The sequence below is a fragment of the Solea solea genome, chromosome 5 (assembly GCF_958295425.1).
Source record: "Solea solea chromosome 5, fSolSol10.1, whole genome shotgun sequence".
Classification (NCBI taxonomy): Eukaryota; Metazoa; Chordata; class Actinopteri; order Pleuronectiformes; family Soleidae; genus Solea; species Solea solea.
In genome coordinates, this window is record NC_081138.1 from 19,383,006 (window position 1) to 19,404,318 (window position 21,313).

The window sequence follows — 21,313 nt, forward strand, 5'->3', positions numbered from 1 at the left end:
ATAAATTCTGAGGCAAATCCTCTGTGAAACATCAGAATGAGGAATAAAATATTTCGTACTTCTAGATAGTTTGTTGTTTTTGTTTTTTTTTTGTTTTTTTTGTCACTGAAGGATCTGCTGTTGAATCTCTCCCCGTTCAGCAATTCCCATGATTGCAAGCTGCTTCACAATATCATCAAACTACTTATTGTTATTGTTTTCAAAATGAATATAATGAAAGACACCAAGGGGCAGAAATTACCTAGTTCCATGTGGTCAGATAGGGCGAAAGGTCACTTTTTCTTTTCACATCTCAATGCATACACAAAAGAAGATAAATCCTAACAGTGGTTTAATTATATATATATATAATGTCCTTGTGCTTTGCCATGACCTTTATACAGGCCTCTCTGCACAGCCACAACAGCCAGCCGAGATAATCGCCGTATTTATGGATCGACCACTGAATAACTTTGTACCAAGTGATGTACGTGTTCAGAGCCTGGTTGCCGTGTTGCCCTTACGCAAAAAGCTGGGGCTAAGAGCTCTGCTGTGTCTCGAGTGCAGATGGGCTCCTGCCAGGGACACGGTGCAGTGGGATGGAAAGCATGCCATTCCCTGTTTTGCTTGATGCAGAATGACCGTGAGAGGTTGTGTCATGTGCTGTGGATATTGACTCAATGATTTCGGACTTCACGACAAAAGCCTAAACCCGTGTGGGTTTTCTGTGCACTGACAGGGAAATGTGTCTTCCACTTGTCTTCACACTGACTGGAGGACTGTGCTGGACGGACATGTCTGCGTCCCGAAAGTCTCACCTCGTGACCCCAGAAATAACCTTTCCACAACCTTGCCTGTCTCTCACGCTCTGTTAGCCGTGGGTCTGACTGCCATCGAAACAATTCACTGAACTTCTTGGACATAGCTATGTATTACCGGTCTGTGGCCATGAACCTGTTTAGCATCTGCAACATGAATGACATGGCTGAGAATCCGGCCTTATGTGCAGCATATTATTCACTGTCACGGTGAGATGAAAGGTCAAGGCAAAGAGTAAGCACAGCTTGTACTGAAATGACAGCAAAAAGAGACAGAGCTTCAAGGCTGCCTCTGCACGGCGGTTCATCGAGGAAGCGAAATCACCATATGCCCTTCATTTGTTGTAAAAAATGATATTTGGGTTATCTCAGTGGAGACACGGCGAGTAACTGATGATGTATTTGTCTTAACACTGTATGCACGAGGATCATTCTGCATATTTGACTAATGCCTTGTCTCATGACGAGGCTGTGACAGCTGACCTGATTTACTGCAAGGTTTCCCACATTGTTAAATAAAAAATTCTAACTCAGTGACAACGGCCCAATTATCCCTTTCATGCAGAATAGGTCTGCACACAAAAGAGGATGTGAATTGCAAATCCGGTTGCCGACTATATGCTTGCTCTCCTCTCCTCTAATCTAATAATGTGATCCATCATTTTAACAGACAGCTCTACACCACAGCCATGGAAGAGTATTCCACAGAGGATTAATATTGTATATTAAACACAATGTTTGCATATCTGTATATAGTCCTGAGAGGCTCTGTGTGGAAAAAGACGTCACAATAATATATTTCAATGTGTCACCTCTTCCATTTGCACTGCCTGTGATAACACCTTAAGGAATATTTTCTTTATCATATCCTTTAAGTCTAATTTCTTGCCGGCTGTTTCTATAACTGTCCCGACTAACACATACACTTGACATCCATAACCGGTACATATGTTTCCTAGAAAGCGTGGAGCTCTGTTTTCAGTTTGGAGAAGCAGTTAAAAGTCTGTTTTCTCTCCTGCTCGGTGCAGTGGCACTGTTGTTTGAGGGATGGTCCTGTTGCAGACTCATCCATTACCCTGATGAGCCTGCAGCCCCTGCGCTATGACAACACAGCCACACGATGAGCGAGACAGGCGACTGCCACTATTTGTTCTGCTAAGGCATTCATCACACTAATTACCCACAGTGCCAAGCAGTTCCTGTAGCTTGGTGAAGCTTTGGCTGCTCATTTGGAGCCAAGGTGAGAAAGGGAAACCTCACATGAGTCTAAACAGGAGGCCATACTCCCCTTTTTCTTCTCGGGTTCTCTGCCACATAATTAGTTCAGCACTCCAGAAACTTGACAAATTGGAATGATGAATCTGGCTTCTATGAATAGACACAAATAAATGATCAATCAAAAATACAAGGCAGTGTCCTCAGCCTGAGGAAATGTGCTACCGTGAAGGACAAAAGAAGTGTTGTAACATTTGGCCCTCTCGTCTGATGGAAACGTGTGAGGAGTTTCATGTTTTTGTTGCATTTGCAGAAATATTGGTAAATCGGTGTAAAGAAGATGCTGCAAAAATATTACAATTATCATTTATTATCCATTAAACGGTTTCCAATTTCACTTTCGCAATGTCTGTTTTAAAGCATGACACGTGCAACCTGCCTCTTAAACTATTATTCTCTCTGAATGACACTCATTTATGCCACCTGACCTTGAAGAGACTTTTTTTGAGTTTTCATGTCTTTCATACAAACTGCTTTCTGCCATAACACAGCCATCTGAGCCAATGTAAGATCCAGGGCATCGCAACACTTCAGCACCTCCTCCCTGCACTGGAGGCAGATCTATAAATCGAAGAAAGTGTGAAACTGTCACACTGCTGCTAAAACTCTGTGGAAACATGCAAATGACACTGAAACCTACACACCCAGGTTAGTGGTGCAAAAATAAAAATATATGATTATAATAAATCATATATCATCAACAAATATGGACACATTTAGGTGACTGGTTTCACTCCCAAAGTACTGTAATGGCCACCATTTTCATCATCAAGTGAACTGTTCAACAGTCTGTCTCAAGAATCAAGAATCCTCATTTGCCATTTGTGCACACACACACAGTTCTTTTATGGTTTTTGCCATCAATCTCACAGTGGCAGGACAGAAGCGGTTATAAAACCTTGTTTTGTGGGTGACGGTGCTGTCAGCTCTACTTTTCCTCTGGTTGTATATGCTGTGTGTTTGTGCCTGAGAAGAAAGTGAGCTGGATGACGCATGTCCCTGGTGATGTTATTGGCTCTCTTCTTGCAGCATTGTGTGTATATTGTGTCAATGGATGGAAGTTCAGTCCTAGTTATTTTTCCTGCACTTCACTGGAGAGCCTGTCCGTCTGCCTGGGTGGTGTTGCCATATACCAGACAGTAATAGCAGTAGCGAGGATGCTCTCCACCAGTCCTCTGCAGGCTTGTGTGAGGGGGCAGCGGTTCACCCCAGCCTTCCTAAGCAGTCTGATGAAATACAGACGCCTTTGAGTCTTCTTCACCATGGCTGCTGTGTTCACAGTCCAGCTCAGGTTTGATGTCACGTGAAGGCCAAGGAACTTGTGGCTCTCCACGCTCTCCACCTCAGTCCTCCTGATGATGAGGGGTTTCTTTCTGAAATCTATCATTTCCCTCGTCTTGTCTACGTTGAGGATGTTCTCCTTACTATAGACAATGATGTTGGTGACCACAGCCTTGGTAAGGCTCAGAATGGTCGTGTCATCAGCGAATTTGACACAGGGTTTGCAACTCAGTTGCAAGGGTTTGCGACTCAGCTGGACACCCCGGGTCTCCTCACACAGTCCAAAAACATGCAATATGGGGATTAGGTAGATGGGACACTCTAAATGAGAGTGAATGGTTGTTTGTCTCTATGTGGCCCTGTGATGGACTGGTGAAGTGTCCAGGGCGTGACCCTGCCTGTCGCCCTATGTCAGCTAAGATTGACACAGTGCCCCCGGCCCCGTGACCCTCATGTTGAGGATAAAGCGGTAGAAGAAGATGGATGGATGGATAATACATTTTATTTATATGGCGTTTTCATGAACTCAAAGTCGCTTTACATTAAAAGCACAACAATGAAAAACAAAAAGACAAAGACAAATAAGTTGAAACCATTAAACATGGACGAGGAAAGGGACGAGGAAAGGTCAGAACAGTCCCGGATGGGTTGGGGTTTTTTGTTTTGTCACAATAGTTAACAGCAAAAACTGCCTGGCAAGCTAATGTTAGCTCGCACTATAATTTGACCATAGAAATATGGTTGTAGATAATAGATGATGAAAATCAGGTTTAAAGAGTGAGAGAGACTGAAAAATAATACAAGGAAAATAAAATAGAAAAGAGTTAGAGAAAGAGTTATTTAAAACAGAGGATACAATTTAACAAGAAAGGTCAGTGCAACATGAGACCGACTGCAAATTGTGAGAAAGCAGAAAACAAAAGTAGTACAATATGAAAACTACAATCTGTCAGACAGAGAGAGTAACAGCTATGTGCAATTTTCTTTTGGCACTATAGGTGGCATCAGATCTCTCTCCCTCTCTTTCCCTCTCTCTCTCGCTCTCTCTCTGTCCCCGCCCCAAAGAGAGACGTCACCAAATCACAGCCGTGACGTTTAGACGCTCTAGTCTCCTCATCCGTCCCGGAGTAAAGCATCATCCAAATCATCATCCATCACTCTCTCTTACATACACAAGCTCTCTCTCTCTTTCTCTCTCTCCCTCTCTCTCTCTCACTCCTCCTTCTGCTGTCTTTTTAGCGTAACTTGGAGTGATCGGGAGCGCAGGCAGCGTCTGGAGAGCCTGGTCACTGACGGAGGATCTGCTGCTCGCGCACGGTTTTCTCATTAAAGCTGGACACGGCGCCCAGAGAGGATCACATTTCTGATTTTTTTTTGGGGGGGGGGATACCGTTGTGGATTTTGTCTCACGTGTCTCCATGTTTCCCTCAGTGGATGTTTCTGTCGCTCTGTATGACGCTTTCTTTTTGGATGTTCCCCGCTCCGAGTCCGAAGCCATTTCTGTTGACTCTCCTTTCTTCACGCGTGACCATTTTATTACGTTATCAGACGCTGTGAGGCAGTGAGGCAGTGTTTGATTCTGTCTAACGATGCCGCGGTTTCCTTGAGTGTATTCTTGTAGTTCAGGCAGACATAACCCGTGCGTTAATTATCACATAAAAAAAGAGAAAAGTTGGGTGCGCAAAGTTTTGGTGACTCTCGATAATGGCTATGGTGGCGTGGAGAAGCGCCGAGGGAGTTGGGGACACGCAGGGGACCCTCACCTCCCCGGTGTCCCAGGTGGCACCTCTGTCTCTGCCCACGGCGCTGACGGGACACATGAACCCTGCTCCCTCTCAGGACATCAACCCGCCGGCAGCGCAGGGCGCACTGCCGCCGCCTAACGCGCCCGGCGCGAGCAGCGGCGCCGCGACCAACAACAACAACACCACCACGTCTTCTTCGTCCTCCTCCTCATCCATGGACAAACAGCAGAACCAGCACATCGAATGCATCGTGTGCGGGGACAAATCCAGCGGGAAGCACTACGGACAGTTCACGTGTGAAGGATGTAAGAGCTTCTTCAAACGGAGCGTGAGGAGGAACCTGAACTACACCTGCAGGGCCAACAGGAACTGTCCCGTGGACCAACACCACCGTAACCAGTGCCAGTATTGTCGCCTCAAGAAATGCCTCAAAGTGGGCATGAGGAGGGAAGGTACGCGCTTAGTTCAATGTCCACAGTGGACATGTTTGTCCTGTGTGTATAATAAGCTATAGCTGTAGCGCATGTACAGCATGTGACTGTGGATATAGTCATGTAGTGTTGCCATTGTTTGGCGCGAGCACATATTCATTCGGCCTTTTAATATTCATGTATTGTTTCATATTTGTCTCGGTAACTGTGCTGTGACCTCACGGTGGTGAGTGTGCAGCAGCAGCAGCAGCATGTTCAGTGTATTATTGTTGCCGTGTTTGCGTCACACGCGGCCATTGTGTCGCTCAAACCGCCACGAGCTGCTTTAAATGTCGCATGATAAAAATCAGTAACACAGCGGATACAATTTTGATTAAATGTCGATTAGTAGTCGTTTAAATCGTTTACTTGAGTTGAGAGTCGTGTTTGTGTGTGTTTGTGTGTGTGTGTGTAGTGTAGGCTATTCATTATTCATGTTATGTGTGGCGTACAGGCCCAACCTACTGTCCTTATTCCATTACCCACAGCCTCCAAAATAGCCCAGTGCATGACATTTGAGTTATATAAGAGGCACGTTTACTGTAAATCAACTTAAACTAAAATAAATTCAAATAAACATAAACACGAAGCCAGGCGTATTTTCTATACCTTGTTTTCAAAAGCGTCGTTGTGAAACATAAACACAATAATGTGACCTAAATTCCGTTGTTTCAAATATTTTCCATGGTTTTTACGGTGGGACAAAGTCAAACATAGTGAGCATGTTATATACGCACACATACACACACCATAGGCCTACAAGCTATATGTATTCAGTTGCATACTATTAGCTAATATTATAGGAAATTATAGTTTTTCGCCTCGAATTTAATTTAAAACTATTTTATTTATGTATTTATTTAAAAAAGAATGAAACATTTCATACGTCGCTGTCTACAGAAGCTGCCTAAAATGTATTGCCGTCTATATGGCATTAAGCCATTTTAACATTTAATGTCAAAATGAATATTTCAGATCATCACAATGACGTCAGATTGCGCCTTTAATTAAACTGTAGATTTCTGCAACATTATGACTCTCCATAATTTCAGTGGGAGATATGACTACAACACACTAGTACTACTACTTCTTGATATTTTAAATTCCTCTGTAGGACTAGGGATGCATTACCAATTTTAATGGACAGGACAAAAATGTGCATTTATCTGACATAGATATCATTTTTGACATAGATAATAACAAATGACCATATGTCTGCAGGGTCAGCGCACTTAACTGTGGTGGGTGGGTGTGTGTGTGTGTGTGTGTTCTCTTTAGGACCTTTTCTGGTATAAACACTGACCTTGTCAGGACCAGTAGTCCTTGTTTAGACCAAAACAGGGTCCTCATGCGCAATATCTCTTTCTCTCTTTTTCACTCAACTGCTGCCCCAAAAAAGAGCTGCATGTTTTTCTAGTTTGTTTCTCACTCATTTTTATTTTTATATTTATATTGATTATATATTATTCTGTTGTTGCTTGTTGTTTGATTATTGTATTTGATATACTGTACTGTACTTTAAGGGTAAACTCTCCAAATCCGTCATGTATACATGATATTAAAATGAGGCAGAACCTATCACGTTCAGTGCTTTGGAACAGTGCTTTGTTTAGAATGTCCATGAATGGATGTAAATGCAATGTCCTCAGAAGAATAATTCAGTATGCTGTTATTGTGATTGTTGTTGTTGTTTATTCGCTGCCTGTCACTTGATAAGGCCTACTGTGTTTGTGGTTTACAGCTGTGCAGAGAGGAAGAATCCCCCCTCAGTCTTACCACGGCCAGTTCGCTCTGACTAACGGAGACCCGCTGCAGTGTCACTCCTACCTGTCCGGTTACATCTCTCTGCTGCTGCGGGCCGAGCCCTACCCGACCTCCAGGTTCGGCTCCCAGTGTCTGCAGAGCAACAACATCATGGGCATCGAGAACATCTGCGAGCTGGCGGCCCGGATGCTCTTCAGCGCTGTGGAGTGGGCCCGTAACATCCCCTTCTTCCCGGACCTGCAGGTGTCGGACCAGGTGGCGCTGCTCCGCCTCACCTGGAGCGAACTGTTCGTGCTGAACGCCGCGCAGTGCTCCATGCCCGTCCACGTCGCGCCATTGCTAGCCGCCGCCGGCCTCCACGCCTCCCCGATGTCCGCGGACCGCGTGGTGGCCTTCATGGACAACATCCGGGTCTTCCAGGAGCAGGTGGAGAAGCTCAAGGTGCTGCACGTGGATTCCGCAGAGTACAGCTGCATCAAGGCCATCGTGCTCTTCACCACAGGTAAACCCTCCTTGACATCTTTGTAGGGACATGTCGCCTGGGTCCCACAACATAAAATGGCCTTTTCAAGGTTAATACCTGGTTTTAGGGTTAGAGTTAGAATTGAGTTTAGGTTAGGGTAGGGTAAGGGTTAAGGTTAGGCACTTAGTTGTGATGGTTAAGGTTGGGATAAGGGGCTAGGGAATGCATTATGTCAATGACGTATCCTCACTAAGATATAAAAACAAGTTTGGCCGTGTGTGTAGGCACGCGCAAACATGGAGGTCTGCTGCGTCATGACCCACATCTGATTTTATACACTGCAGTGTGACGTCTAAGTAAAAGAAGCTAGTAAAGAAAAATAAAAAATAAATACATTTTATGAATATGTGTCGATGTATCAACTTAGCGTCAGAGCTGCGGACAAACAACTGCTCATACGTTTAATACGTAAACAAAATAAACTGGTTTGTACCGGAAGTGAAAAGTAGCTAGTAGTAGATTAGCATTATTCATTAATTAATTCACAAATTCATCTTCTACCACTTTATCCACATTATATTTTCATAAAAATGCATACGTAGATATGTAGAACGCAAACACAACTAAGTAAGACAAATATAGAATTGTATGGTTTGCTGTTGGACATAAAAACAAACTGAACTGACCTTTTTAAAAGAAAGTGTCCAGTTTGTCGGGGAAACCATAACGTCGTTGTTGTCAGTGCATATGCAGAAAGAAAGAAAAATTGAATTTAAATATCACTGACCTTTTTAAAATTAAGTCTTAAAAAAAAGAAAAACATACAAAATGCTAAATAAAATAATAAATAAATAATATAATTGCAAATACGTAAACCCATAAGAGCATTATACAGAAAACAATGAAATCAAATGAAACCAATGATGATATGAAATATTGAATGAAATATGATTGAAATATTCACATGAATTACATAAAATAAATAAATAAGTGGAGCATACACTGAATAAACATTTATTTTGATTGTGCATTTATTGTTTGAATTTTTTTTATTATATAAAATGTACTGCATATATAACAGAGCTTGACATTTTTATATATAATAATTTTTCAGTGACATTAGTTGACTTTACAAACCCTGCAGCCTTTGAAACACTAAGAATCATCCAGTATACAAATGTAAATAGTGCTATTTGTTTTACTCTACTGCTAATGTGTTTTTTTTTATGTGAAGGAATAAAGCCGTTTTATAAATTAAATATTTTACCAAATTCACAAATGTGTTTTGAGGCTCCTTTTAGAAAGCAAATACATTATTTCATTTGGTTTACACCTAATTTTCCCCTTAGTCCCTGATGTCTGTCATTACTGTCACTGCATTGTCAAATCCATTAATTCAGTATTTTTGAATCAGTGGCATTGACTGATCCAGAAGACAAACAGCAGTAAGAATAAGATATAACACAGGTCTATTTCTGTCTGCATGAGGACATCTGAACACAATGTCCATAAACTGGGACACAGTAGCCGTTCTTTCACCTCGGCCTGCTGCTGCACACACTCGCATACATCTGCTGTGTGTGTGTGTGTGTGTGAGATAGAGAGTACAAATACTGTGTTTTTTCTCTTTTCTCTATATTCTGCTCATCTTTTTGGTTTTTTGTAAAGGGAGCAGTAGCACCATCTTTTATCCCTGATGGCAGCAGACACATGGACATCACTTTAACTCACCGACAAAGACAGATCTGCTTCTTATTCACTGCTGTTCTATCTTCTATTATTTTCCACCTTGTAGATTAATATTGAAGACATCAAAACTATGAAGGGACACGCATGGAATTATGTACAACAGAAATCCAGGATATTATTTATATTTTAGATTCTTCAAACTATACATAGGCCTATAGTCCAGCAATTTAGTTGTCGCCGATGGGCAGATGAATCATTTTAAGTAAAGAAAGGTAAATAAATAAGCAAAATTACCCAAAAACCGAGTGGAGAAGCATTTGAATCTTAGTGCAATAAATCAACGTAAACTGGCTTCTTGACAATAATAACTTAAATTTCTGAGGATGCAATGGTTTCCTTTATCTAAGTATAGTTTTAAAGGCTGTAATTACTCTGGACATGACAACTGAACCTGTGACCTGTGTCTGAGTAAAAACAGTGTCGGGGACTCTGGCAGCATGTTACCCAGCACATACTGTAGGCAGAGTTATTATACATGTTCTAAATATTTGGCTTTTAGTGTGAAAACTTTTGCCCCCTTTTCTTTAATATCTTACTCAAAGATGTGGAAAAACACATCAGAGTAAATCAAACTGTGCATTTATTTTATGTGTGTGTGTGTGTGGGGGGGGGGGAAATAATAATTAACCCACTGAGTTTCCTGTGTCCCTGTGTGTTGTGGCCACTATAGAAGCTGAACAATGTGTGGGAATCTGTTTTTTTTTATTTGTTTTTGCCAGATGTTGTGATTTGAGTCAGGATTACCATAAAAATATAAACTACTCAGATAACCTTTGCCTACAACATTCATGTATTACCTGAACAAACTTTTAGGATGTTTCATTGACAGTGAAGTATAAACTCTGGCATCTTCTCAATTGCAGCCTTTGTCATTTTCAACTGAAATGATCGATTGTTCAGCTCTCGTCACTCAGCTGAGAAGAAACTTGCCTGACTTATTTCAGTGCCTGATTTTGATCAGTTCTCCTTTTTTTGCCTGTTCCCTGTCTCACTCTTAACCTCTCTGTCTTTACAGATGCATGTGGTCTCTCAGATGTCGCCCATGTGGAGGGTCTGCAGGAGAAATCCCAGTGCGCTTTAGAGGAGTACGTGAGGAGCCAGTACCCCAACCAGCCCACCAGGTTTGGGAAGCTGCTGCTCCGCTTGCCTTCCCTCCGCACCGTCTCTTCCTCTGTCATAGAGCAGCTTTTCTTCGTCCGTCTGGTGGGGAAAACCCCCATAGAAACTCTGATAAGGGACATGCTGCTGTCCGGCAGCAGCTTCAACTGGCCTTACATGTCCATTCAGTAGAAGAGGAAAAGCTGCAGCGCTGCTGCTGCCGCAGAGGTCTCCCACCTCGAATAACGTCATTTCAGCTACTGCAGCTTAAAAAAAAAAAAGAGAGAAAGGTTGAATTGAACAAAGGAAATAAACACTGCCAGTGAAATTAGACAGTTAATTTCTTTTTCTTATTTTGTACATTTGTCGTGACACCAGAGGAATGATCTGATTTATGCTACGTTCCGTTCCAATGTGTCTAAAAATGAACCATTTTGGCAGCGAGGAATGATCCCACACCACTGGCAAACAAAAAAAAATGAAAAAAAAAAAATGACTGGCTGTGACAGACATTTTTAGTGTGCAGTCACCACTCGCAGTCTATGTTTTTTGGGGATTAACAAACGATATTTATTCGACCCTGTGTGTGTGTGTTTATTGTGCTTATAAATTATGTTATGGCTCCTCTTTTTAATGTTTTATATAACTGCAGGGTCCGTCTGTCTTGTGTCAATACGATTTTTTATTTCCCTTTTCATTTAGTTTCATACCTTCCAGACATGACATAGCACTTTGGACTAAAGGGATATTTCAGAATTTTCCCCTCGTGTTCCCACAGAAAGCTGAGATCACTGCTCTGTTTAAGTTACTTTTTTTTTTTTTATCTCCACATCATCAGCATTTGCTTGCACCAAGTAATGCATTACTTGTTAATCCGTGTGGTATCATTTCCAAGTGTTTTCAATATTACTTTCTACCAGAAATCCTCATTTCTCTTTTGTTTTGGGGGTTTCTTTGGCTTCTAAAATCTGTATTTAAAATGATCACAAACCCTGTTTCTCATCAAATGAGTGAAGTATTTTCAGCATTTCTTATGACGTAAACTGAGCGTTTATGATGGGCCTAAAAATATAGATTGAATGTTCAGTAGTAGTAAATGTATCTGATATTTTTATATTTAGGATTAACTCGTGCTACACTGAGCAGTAATGACGTCGCAGGATTAATGAGTGATGCATTACCACACACGTCCACGTTTCCAGGTCTTTTACACTGACTGTCTGACAGAGATTATGAAAGCACTGACTACAGTGTCATAATAAGATAAATTAAATATATACACAACTTCCCAGGTCAAGTCACAAATCTATTTCATTAGGATTCATGCATTTATGAGCCCAGGCTGCTGAATGGCACAATAGACCACTGCAGGGTATTGCTGAATTTAAAGTGTGTGTGTATGTGTGTGTGTGTGTGTGTGTGTGTGTGTTGTGCATGCATGTCCCTGTGTGTGTATGTGTATGTGTGTGAGTATTTGTTTACTTCTTTTTTGACAACCACTCTGATGTACTGTGAAAACATATTGGTTAACATATTCGTACCATATTAAATTATAACTCAAGATTTATAAATAAAGTGTATTTGGTTTATTTTGCCCATTTTACTTCTGTGGCGTTTATAACTTCCTCCCCCCTACACACACTCACACAAACACACACACACACTGTGTCCCGAAGACTGAAACTGAGAGCCATGGACGTTTGTCAGGCTCTCTGGAGCCTTTGTTTTCCGACTGCATTGTTGTCACTATTCAGACATTTTAATCAAACTAATTTCTCTCCACTAAGGCCTAATGTGTGTGTGAGGATTTATTTGATCGGCCTTATTTTAGGAAAACATTAATCTGTCTTTAGCTGTAACGCTACTTTGGTCTTGATGAGATAGTTGACTGTATAAAGCTTTATAAAACCTCATAAAAGCAGAACTTTATATCAGTTTTTTTTTAGCTGCAGGTTTTAGATCTTGTAATATGTGGTTATTCTTTTATGCAATTACTTGACTAAAATTAATTTACATAAACAATACAGGATGATATGATCTAAAAACTATTGAGTGAGAGAGAAACTGTTCCAAAAATAATAATACATAGTAAAAAAAATAGTCTACAGCTTCATCACTAACAAAACACCTTTTTCTTCTTTGGTATTTAGGACTGTACTGATTAGTAAAGGTGGTTAAACTGGGCAGAAGAGGGAGAGCAGAAAATGGAATTATAATCCTGTCCGTGTTGCCAGTTTGAGGGACAGAGGGGATTAAAGCAGCTTCTTTGCTTCTTAGCAGACAGCGAGCTAATGAGGGGCCCCTGAGTGTTTCTGTCACTGCAGTTTAAACTGAGGAGGGTGAAGCTGGCCGCTCCACGGCCCCGTGTTTCCTGAGTGGAAGGACTTAACATACAACAATGCAACTCTTTCCCACACATGTATAAGTCCGTGTGTGTGTGTGTGTGTGTGTGTGTAAGAGGAGCTGATTGACACCAGCCAATCAGTGTTCAACATGTTTGTTTTTTTCTTTAAAAAGAATTAAAGTTTATCGTGTCAATAAAGTTTCATCATTCAAATGAAAAAAAACCTAAGGTTGAGATCATGTTTTGATCTCCCGTTAATGAAGTTACAATGTTATGGCAGCCTTATACATGGTGGAACCTGGTTTGAAAAATAACAAAAGAAACACGAAAGAATAAATAAATATTTAAATAAAAATTACAAGAAGAAAAAATGTACAACCTAAAATCAACCAGGCAACTAATTCATATGAGTCCGAGTCTGTCCAATAATACTTAGTATCCACAATAAATGTTTGTTGTCATATATGTTTATTTGCGCTATATAGCGCCTGTTTATGTGTTAATGTTTGTGTTGACTGAGCAGAGAAATAACTGAAGATGAGCCGCACATACTTTTATGTCTTTAAATAAACCGATCTGATATTTTAGCTTTTGCAGACCTAACAAAAATCAAACGCTTGTAATCTAATATGAATTGAATAAATATTGAATTTCTTAAAGTCGCGACTGCTCTGCTGTTTGTGTCTTAAAGCAACAATGAGCACTAATGTTATCCGCTAACTGCAGCGCCATGCTTTTAAAAAGAAACACAATATATTTATTTATTTATTTTCCCGATGATTTTAAAAGAAAATAAAAGTACGGAAAATAAAAATAAAAACGTGTGCTTACAACTAGCTCACAAAAAAAACATTTTTTAATCCCTAAAATAGTTCTTATTTTTCTTTAAATAATTCTTTTCAGTGATTTATTTATTGTACTTTGGTTTGATGAACAGGCCGCAACATAGTTTGTTCCCCTTTCGCTTTTACAGTTCTTGTTTATTAATTTATTCATTTACACGTTACTGTTGTAGCGTGCTCGTATTTCTAACGAGAAAACGAATAACTGTTTGATTAATATAAATACACAGTTGAGTTGTTGTGATTATGGTTATTTTCAGTGCTATAATTTTCTTAAATGACTTTATCCCAAGTCGTCGCTGATGCACTGTAATTATCCTCCTGTCAGAATGTGTTACACAATATTAATATACATATAAATAACTAATATAAAAGTTAATTCCTCCACAGGGTTTTTTTTTTTTTTTTGCTGCTCTGCTGCAAAAACGATTTCCCTGCCATGTCATTACTATTTATTTAAGATTACACGGTTTTGTTTTCTGGAAAGTTTTAGTTGATGTATTTGCACTGACTAAATGTAAACAATAAAGCTCCATAGTGGTAATACATAATAATACAATGCAACATTTGTTACAGAGTAGGAAAACAAAAAAACAAAATATGTATATTTAATTTCTTTGATTTCGTTTTTTTTGTACAGTGTGTGTGTGCGTGAGTGGGCCTAACGAAAAAAGTATGTTGTGTTTTCTCTCCATGGCTCCTTTGATATTTACTGTGACTTATTTTGGATAATATGTCATGTAGTGGCCATTTTAAATATACGTTCCTGGATCTCTTTGAATTCATTCTTTCAGTATGTTTGTGCTTTAATTAATGAAGCATTTTAAGGACATCAAACCCAGAGTTTTGAACGGTGTCAGGTTCAGGAACTCGTGCTGTTTCATCTAAACGCCCTTTATTAGACTTACATTAAGAACAACAACAACAACAGTAATCTTCAGGAAATATTAACGTTCGTTTTTCCCAATAATCCTGTAAATAAATGATATTTAAATATGTTTTAAATGTCGTAAACGTTCGCGTGAGTCAGTGTAACTTTGAACGCCGTCATGGTGCGTTCAGGGGAATTAACAGCACTTTGCTGAAAAATGAAGCTGCATCGATCTGGAAGCTGTCATTAAAAAAGTATGTGTATGTGTGTGTGTGTGTGTGTGGAATTTAATAGGGTTTCCTCTTCAAATGCACAGGACTTTATGGGACTAGTATCATATCAAAGAAGATGCTCATTAAAAAAATCTTTTAAAGATGATGAGATGATCAATGGCTGCACATGACAATTGCAAGACACATGTCTGTCTTCTCTCATTTAGGAGAGGTCTCATTCAGTCCTTCACCATCTTCATATGGATACTTACATTACACACACACACACACACACACACAGGTTTGTGCAGCCTAAACAAAGCCTTATTTCCAGTGAATGTCTATCCCTAACCTCACCACAACTCCCATCTTAGTCCTAAACTTAAACGATTTCTCAGAAATCACGATCTCTCTCAGTAAGACCAGGTTTTGATCTTTCCCAGAAAATGTCCTCAAAGTCCTAAAGAGATAACAAATACAAGCCCGCACGCACACACACACACAAAGCAAGTATTTTCTTCAACCTTTATTTCTCTCTTCTATCCTCAAATTGCCCTTCTAATCCTGTTCTACATGTCAGACTGACATCACGCTGCTGTGCCTTCGTGCTCTTGATGTCTTCAACCTGACAGTGTGAATCAGGAGATCCCCCTGGCTCCCCACACTGACCTTTGACCCCAGACTGCCCTTTCCCTGACACTGGCTCCAGTAAAGTGAGGTGCAGAGACACGATGGTGGTGAGTTCATCCAGGAAAAGACGAACTGGAGCCGTGAGATTCGATAACAATCAGGCCGATTTTTTTCTTTATTATTTACCAAAACCTCCAAAACCTGGTGAGTGAGCAGGTCACATCATTAGTCATCACATGCATATTCATCATTGTTGATTTGTTTATTTGGTTGCATACTTGTCTCTCTGTCTGTCTATTAAAGGTAAATTGCTCTTGAACGACAAACTATAGTGTAATCTCCTTTTTTTTCCCAAGTACTGCTTTAAAATTGTGTCTTTTCTGTCAGCTGAACGCTGCGAATTTGCAGCGAGACGGGCTCGGCTCCAGCGATTGTGCCACACTTCAGTGAGCCCGTCTGACGCTGATGGAGATAAAATCTTAAAACAGTGAATAAGGGAAGGAGCCTGTCTGCCGAGGAAGCCCCTCGCAAAATATTTCAGCAACGAGGGAGCAGGGAGGTGGCGGCGGTGGGAGAAATGCACCAATCAAAAGGAGGACTGTACAAAGAGTGGTCTGCCGTTGCTAAGAGACAGATGCAGAGTAACCTCCATGAGAAACCTGACCATGACCCTCCTCCTCCTCCTCCTCCTTCTCACAAACAGTCTCCCTCTCCTCCCCAATTACCACTGAACATTAAAGCCCAGCTCTGTCACATTAAAGCTAAAAGTGGGGGTGGGGTTTGTCGTAAGATAAAGCTGCACAGAAGATCTTCTTTTTTAGCGCATCACAAACAAACCAGTTTTTTTTTTTCATGGATTTGAGACATGAGAGAATGAATGTGCAGCAGCAGGAAGGGTTGATGGTGGTGTGCTTTATGCCGGCTGGTGTATGGGTGGAGTTTTTCGGCTGGGACAAGAAGAGGGAGGTGGTGATGGGGGTGTGTGCGTGTGCACAGGCAGAGGGAATCTGTCAGACGAACGAACGAGAAGATGAAGATCTGACAGAGAGGTGGCAGGAGCTCAGTCTATACGAGGTCTGTCGATTAGTGCGTATGTGGTTGACAGGTGAAATCCCAGGGGAGCGTCTGTCACTGCAGTCTGCTGCCATGTCTACCACCACCACCACAACCACAACCACAGGAGACACACACGTATAGGCAGGGATGTGCAGCAGACATGGCAGCATCTCATTGGCCCAGTCTCCCACTCAGAGCCTAGATTAAAGCTTTATTGTGGACGGAGAGCAGGGCAAAAGTCAAATTAATCCCCTGCGTACTAATACATCAGTGATCTGTTGTTAAAACACTATCCAAACAGGCTTCCTGGAATGGGTATTACTCTAAATAAGGACACAATAGATTTACAAGTGCATGCAAAATAACATTTTCTGTTTGTCTTTGAAACGTCGCGGTTGCAGCACTCGCTGAAAAGCACAGGGATGCGAGGGCCTCTGCTGTTGCTAAGATCTATTAAGATGCAAATGGAAATTTTTTTGTATCTCAGAAAAGAACACTGCATGTGGCAAAGTGAAAAATTCATACTGTGATGAAGAAAAAAACACGTCAACAATTAACTCGTGGAAGCACTCAAATGAGAACACAAACCTCTGCCAAGGCTGCTCAGTTTCCTGCAGTGCTGAAACACTCCAACAACTGTCATTTAAAAATCACCACCAAAACTCAAATGCCATTTTTAATCCATGAGCCATAACCTACATCCTCATCCTCACTTCATTTAAAATCTGTCCTTTACTTTACTTGTGGGGCCAAAACATATTTTTGGAGTTAAAGTAAAGTCAAAGTTGGACGAATCCGGAGACAAGTGCGGAAATATCAATATTATGTGAGCTGCATGTTGAAGTGATACACGCTGTGTAAAGCAACTCTGTAACAAGGTTGTAAATAAACAGAAACAAAACATAATAAACATTAAGATTTTATTTCCATTCAGACTAAAAATGAGGGTCAGCGTCAGTCTAGCTTTCCACACACGCATTCTCTATTAGGGATAGGAATCACTGGAAAATCCAATACAATTCAAAAAGCCTATACAGGAGGCACGATGACTAGAAAAATAGTTCAATAATAAAAAATAAGTTGTGGAGTCTCATGCCCAGATGGATGAATATTAACACTATGGGACTGCACGTCACTGTCCTGAGCTCACAGCAGCAGATGGGCACATACAAAAGCACACACGCTTCATAAGTGACAGACAACCAAAGGCAATGTCTCCATCACTGTAATCAATATCCACTCATGTTTCATAGCATTTAGTTTCCCACTCTTTTTCCTTTTCTGATGCTGTTTTACAGCATACATTGCTGGATGTGCTGGAACTGTCATGTGATTGGTTAAACAGAAGAAATAACTTTCTGGTTCTCTCTTATGTCACTTGATTTGCATTATTGATTTGAAGGATTGTTATGAAATTGTTCATTGACAACACACAAATCAATTGCCTACCACAGCTCTCACAGTGACGTACCTGGAAAAGGCAGCTCTCCTTAGGTCAGTGTTTGCTCTCTCAGCTCCAGCTGCAGCAGCTTCCTGTTGTTACTGTGAACGAGAGAGTAGTGTCTGTCTCATCTTCCACACACATATACAACTACATAACATAAGCAGCCACCATATAAGTTATGGCTCAGTGTTACTGTCATCATCTAGTTACATACTTCATCATTTACATAATTATCAAAGAAGTGAGGCTGTTACATATTTTATCTTCACGCACAGAAGATAAAATATCGTTACGTTAGATCCATATCGGGAAAAACTACTTCAAAGTGTTTTTAATTAACAGCGGCAATGAGCGCAGCACAAGAAGCCCACTTGAGAAATTGATAAACACCCTGACAAAGTGTTTTAATTATTATACGAAACCACAGTGTGCTCATCTTCTGTGAAGTCCCTCAGAGGGAGTTGTATTGTTTGCAATAAACCATTAAAACAACAACTCATTTTGGTTCATTCACGCTTTCAAAGAACATTAACAGAACATTAACAGGTGACCATGTGTGGACGGTGGGGGAGTGGGTGGAGGTGGAGCGACGACTTTGAACGTTACACCCAAGCGTTCCCATAAACCTCAGAGGGAGCCGGGGGGGCGGGCACTCATGGGAACACTGGTAACCTGAAGAGTCATGGTGTCGGTGCGCTGACGCAGGGGAACCCCGTGTGTATGTTTCACCGCTGTGTTTGCTGTTTCCTACAGCATAGCATTGTTCCTATAATCCTTACAAAGACAGAAAGACTCCGCCGACCTCCTCAGCACTTGTAAATCATCTCGTGATCATTCATGGGTCACTGGAATATTGTCTGTGTGCTGTGACCTCTGACCTCTTGATCTTCCAGCTAATGGCTGTTTGTAATCGGGCTGAGTAGGGATTGTATCGCAGATGGCGGACACAAACTTAACTTACTTTTACTCAAAAGTTGTTTGACCTCCGTCGTGTTATTGCCTTTGCTCGTCTGATTTTGAGGAGCATAACTCAGAAAGTAAACAACCCATTTGAATGAAAATTAGAGGGGATTTAGGTCAAGGAAAAACGTGACTCACTTTTAGTGGTGATGCAGATTCAGAAACTGAGTGGCCTTGGTGGAGGTTTGTGTTTTCTCTAAAGACGGTTATGTGCTGAGATGTACAGGTTGAGAAAAACAACAAATCTTGTTTTTCTGAAAGTGATAGAAAATGTAGCTTTGTAAAAAGGCAACCCAGAAGCTTAATTTAAGAACAAATGCAACTTAAATCTTGTACAAATAATCAGGATTGTGAACTCACTAACTGCCCAAGCTGTTAGATTATAAACTATAAACTCAACATTTTTACAACTTAACCAACCAGTCAAATCACAGGTTACATCCAGAATCATATAATATAATATACTGTACTGTATGTACTTAACTTATAAAAGGTAATTCATATATTTTGCCATAATTAACACGCAAACTTCTACTTTATTGACAACTTTTATTGACTCTACCTTCAATTTTCTTATGAAATGGAGACTTTGGAGTAATTTGTTATACAATAAGAGGCAAAGAACAATTCATTTAAAATAGTCAATTAAATAAAGGGGAAAAACATTCCTCTTTATTTAATGTGTAGGAAACAGACATTTAAATAAAAGAAGAAATGCTCTTTTCACAACATTTATTCAACCCTTCTAAGGCAAAAAAATGCTAAAAAAAAAAAGAGGAATCCTTTCTCTTCTGGCTCCGAGTCATTAACCACAACATTAAAACCACTTACCCGTGTCTGCTATGATGATTCATTATAGGTAGATAATGCCTTAATCTTTTGGGAACCTCAGCTACTTTGAGTAACAGGAACTGCTTTTGTCACAAACAAACTATGTGATTAATCTGAAGGGATAATTAACAGCAGTGGTGACTGAACACTTCTTCCTCTCCATGCCAACCATTAAAGAAACGCCAGCGTGTCATAATTAGTCACATTCAATGGAGAGACTGTGGAATACAACAAATAAAGGACACTTCAGTCGAGTGGTTCGGTTTAGTAAGGAACGGGACGTTATTTTGCGTTTCCATGAGGAATATTATCGAAACACCCAGCCACAGTCAGACAATCAGCTGATTTGGCGAAAGAAAAACGTAACTCCCTTGCGACCGGTGTTTCTTCAACACCCACAAAGTTTAACGCAAAAAAGCCTGACCAAGGGTTTTACAGTTCTGTTACACTGCTGCAGACAATTAACGATGTATTAGTTACCTCTACTTAACTGATCAGATTCAGAAAGAACAATAAGCTTCATGTTTTGTTTTGTTTTGTTTTGTTTGTTTTACAGAAGAGCTCACACTGTGTGAACTAAGCTGTCAGATCACGTGTCTGCAAACAACAAACCAATGCTGTTACCTGTTTGATCGGATTTCATCAGGGCAAAACTTTAACTAATAAACACAGTCAATGACTTCTGTCACAGCCAGTCAGTTGGAACGAATCATTTCATCCTCATGACATGACGCCGGCAGTTTGAAACTTTTCCGTGTATTTGCAGCTTCTCTCTCTGCAAAGTATATTTGTGGGTTTTCTAAAGAGTAGAACACAGAGATGCACAGACAAGAGAGAGAGGGAGATATAGGGATAGTTGTCACACACACACACAGAGTGAGAGGCTCATAGAATTCCCTGTGGGCAGGCAGTGTGTGAGATCTGGGGCCCCGGGCCCTTTGGATGGCTCACGCTGAATGGATGCCCCGGCGAGGTGAGCAGGCTCATTGAGAACAGGTTACAAGGGGAAGGGAATGCTTTTGCGGTGCGTTTGGCCCCCTGACCCACTGTCCAACGTCTGGCTTGGCAGCTTTGAAACCCAACATATTTATTTGTAATGCTGTGAAGAGAGAGGGCGGAGCAGCTGTCAGAATAAAGTCATCGTCCTGCTGACAGCTTCATCTCGCGTTGAAGGGCAGCTATGACAGGCACACAATGTCGCTGCGTCAGGCCGCCCTGGGGCGAGGGACTGTCATATGTGGACATGCTGGAAATTTAGCAGCCACCTCCCCTCTCTCTCTCTCTCTCTCTCTCTCTCTCTTTCTCTCCACTTTCTCAAGCCCCCTTGAATTATTTCTTTGGCTCAGTTTGAAATGTTTTTCATCTTTGTGTACAAGGATGTCAGCAGGGCAACATGGGGGAGTTTCTTTGTAGTTTTCTCCACACGAAAAGCAAAATATCAGGCCGAGGACTTGTGTATTCGTAGACCACATTTACATGCA

General features: G+C 40.9%; 1 protein-coding gene across 1 annotated transcript; it reads left to right on the forward strand.

The window, feature by feature from the left end:
- Positions 1–4,491: 4,491 nt before the first annotated feature.
- On the forward strand, positions 4,492–12,231 carry LOC131459469 (COUP transcription factor 2-like). Its single transcript, XM_058629340.1, has 3 exons — positions 4,492–5,550; positions 7,310–7,834; positions 10,560–12,231. The coding sequence occupies exons 1-3, from the start codon at positions 5,058–5,060 to the stop codon at positions 10,832–10,834; spliced, it is 1,293 nt and encodes a 430-aa protein (XP_058485323.1). The 5' UTR covers positions 4,492–5,057; the 3' UTR covers positions 10,835–12,231.
- The last annotated feature ends 9,082 nt before the right edge of the window (positions 12,232–21,313 follow it).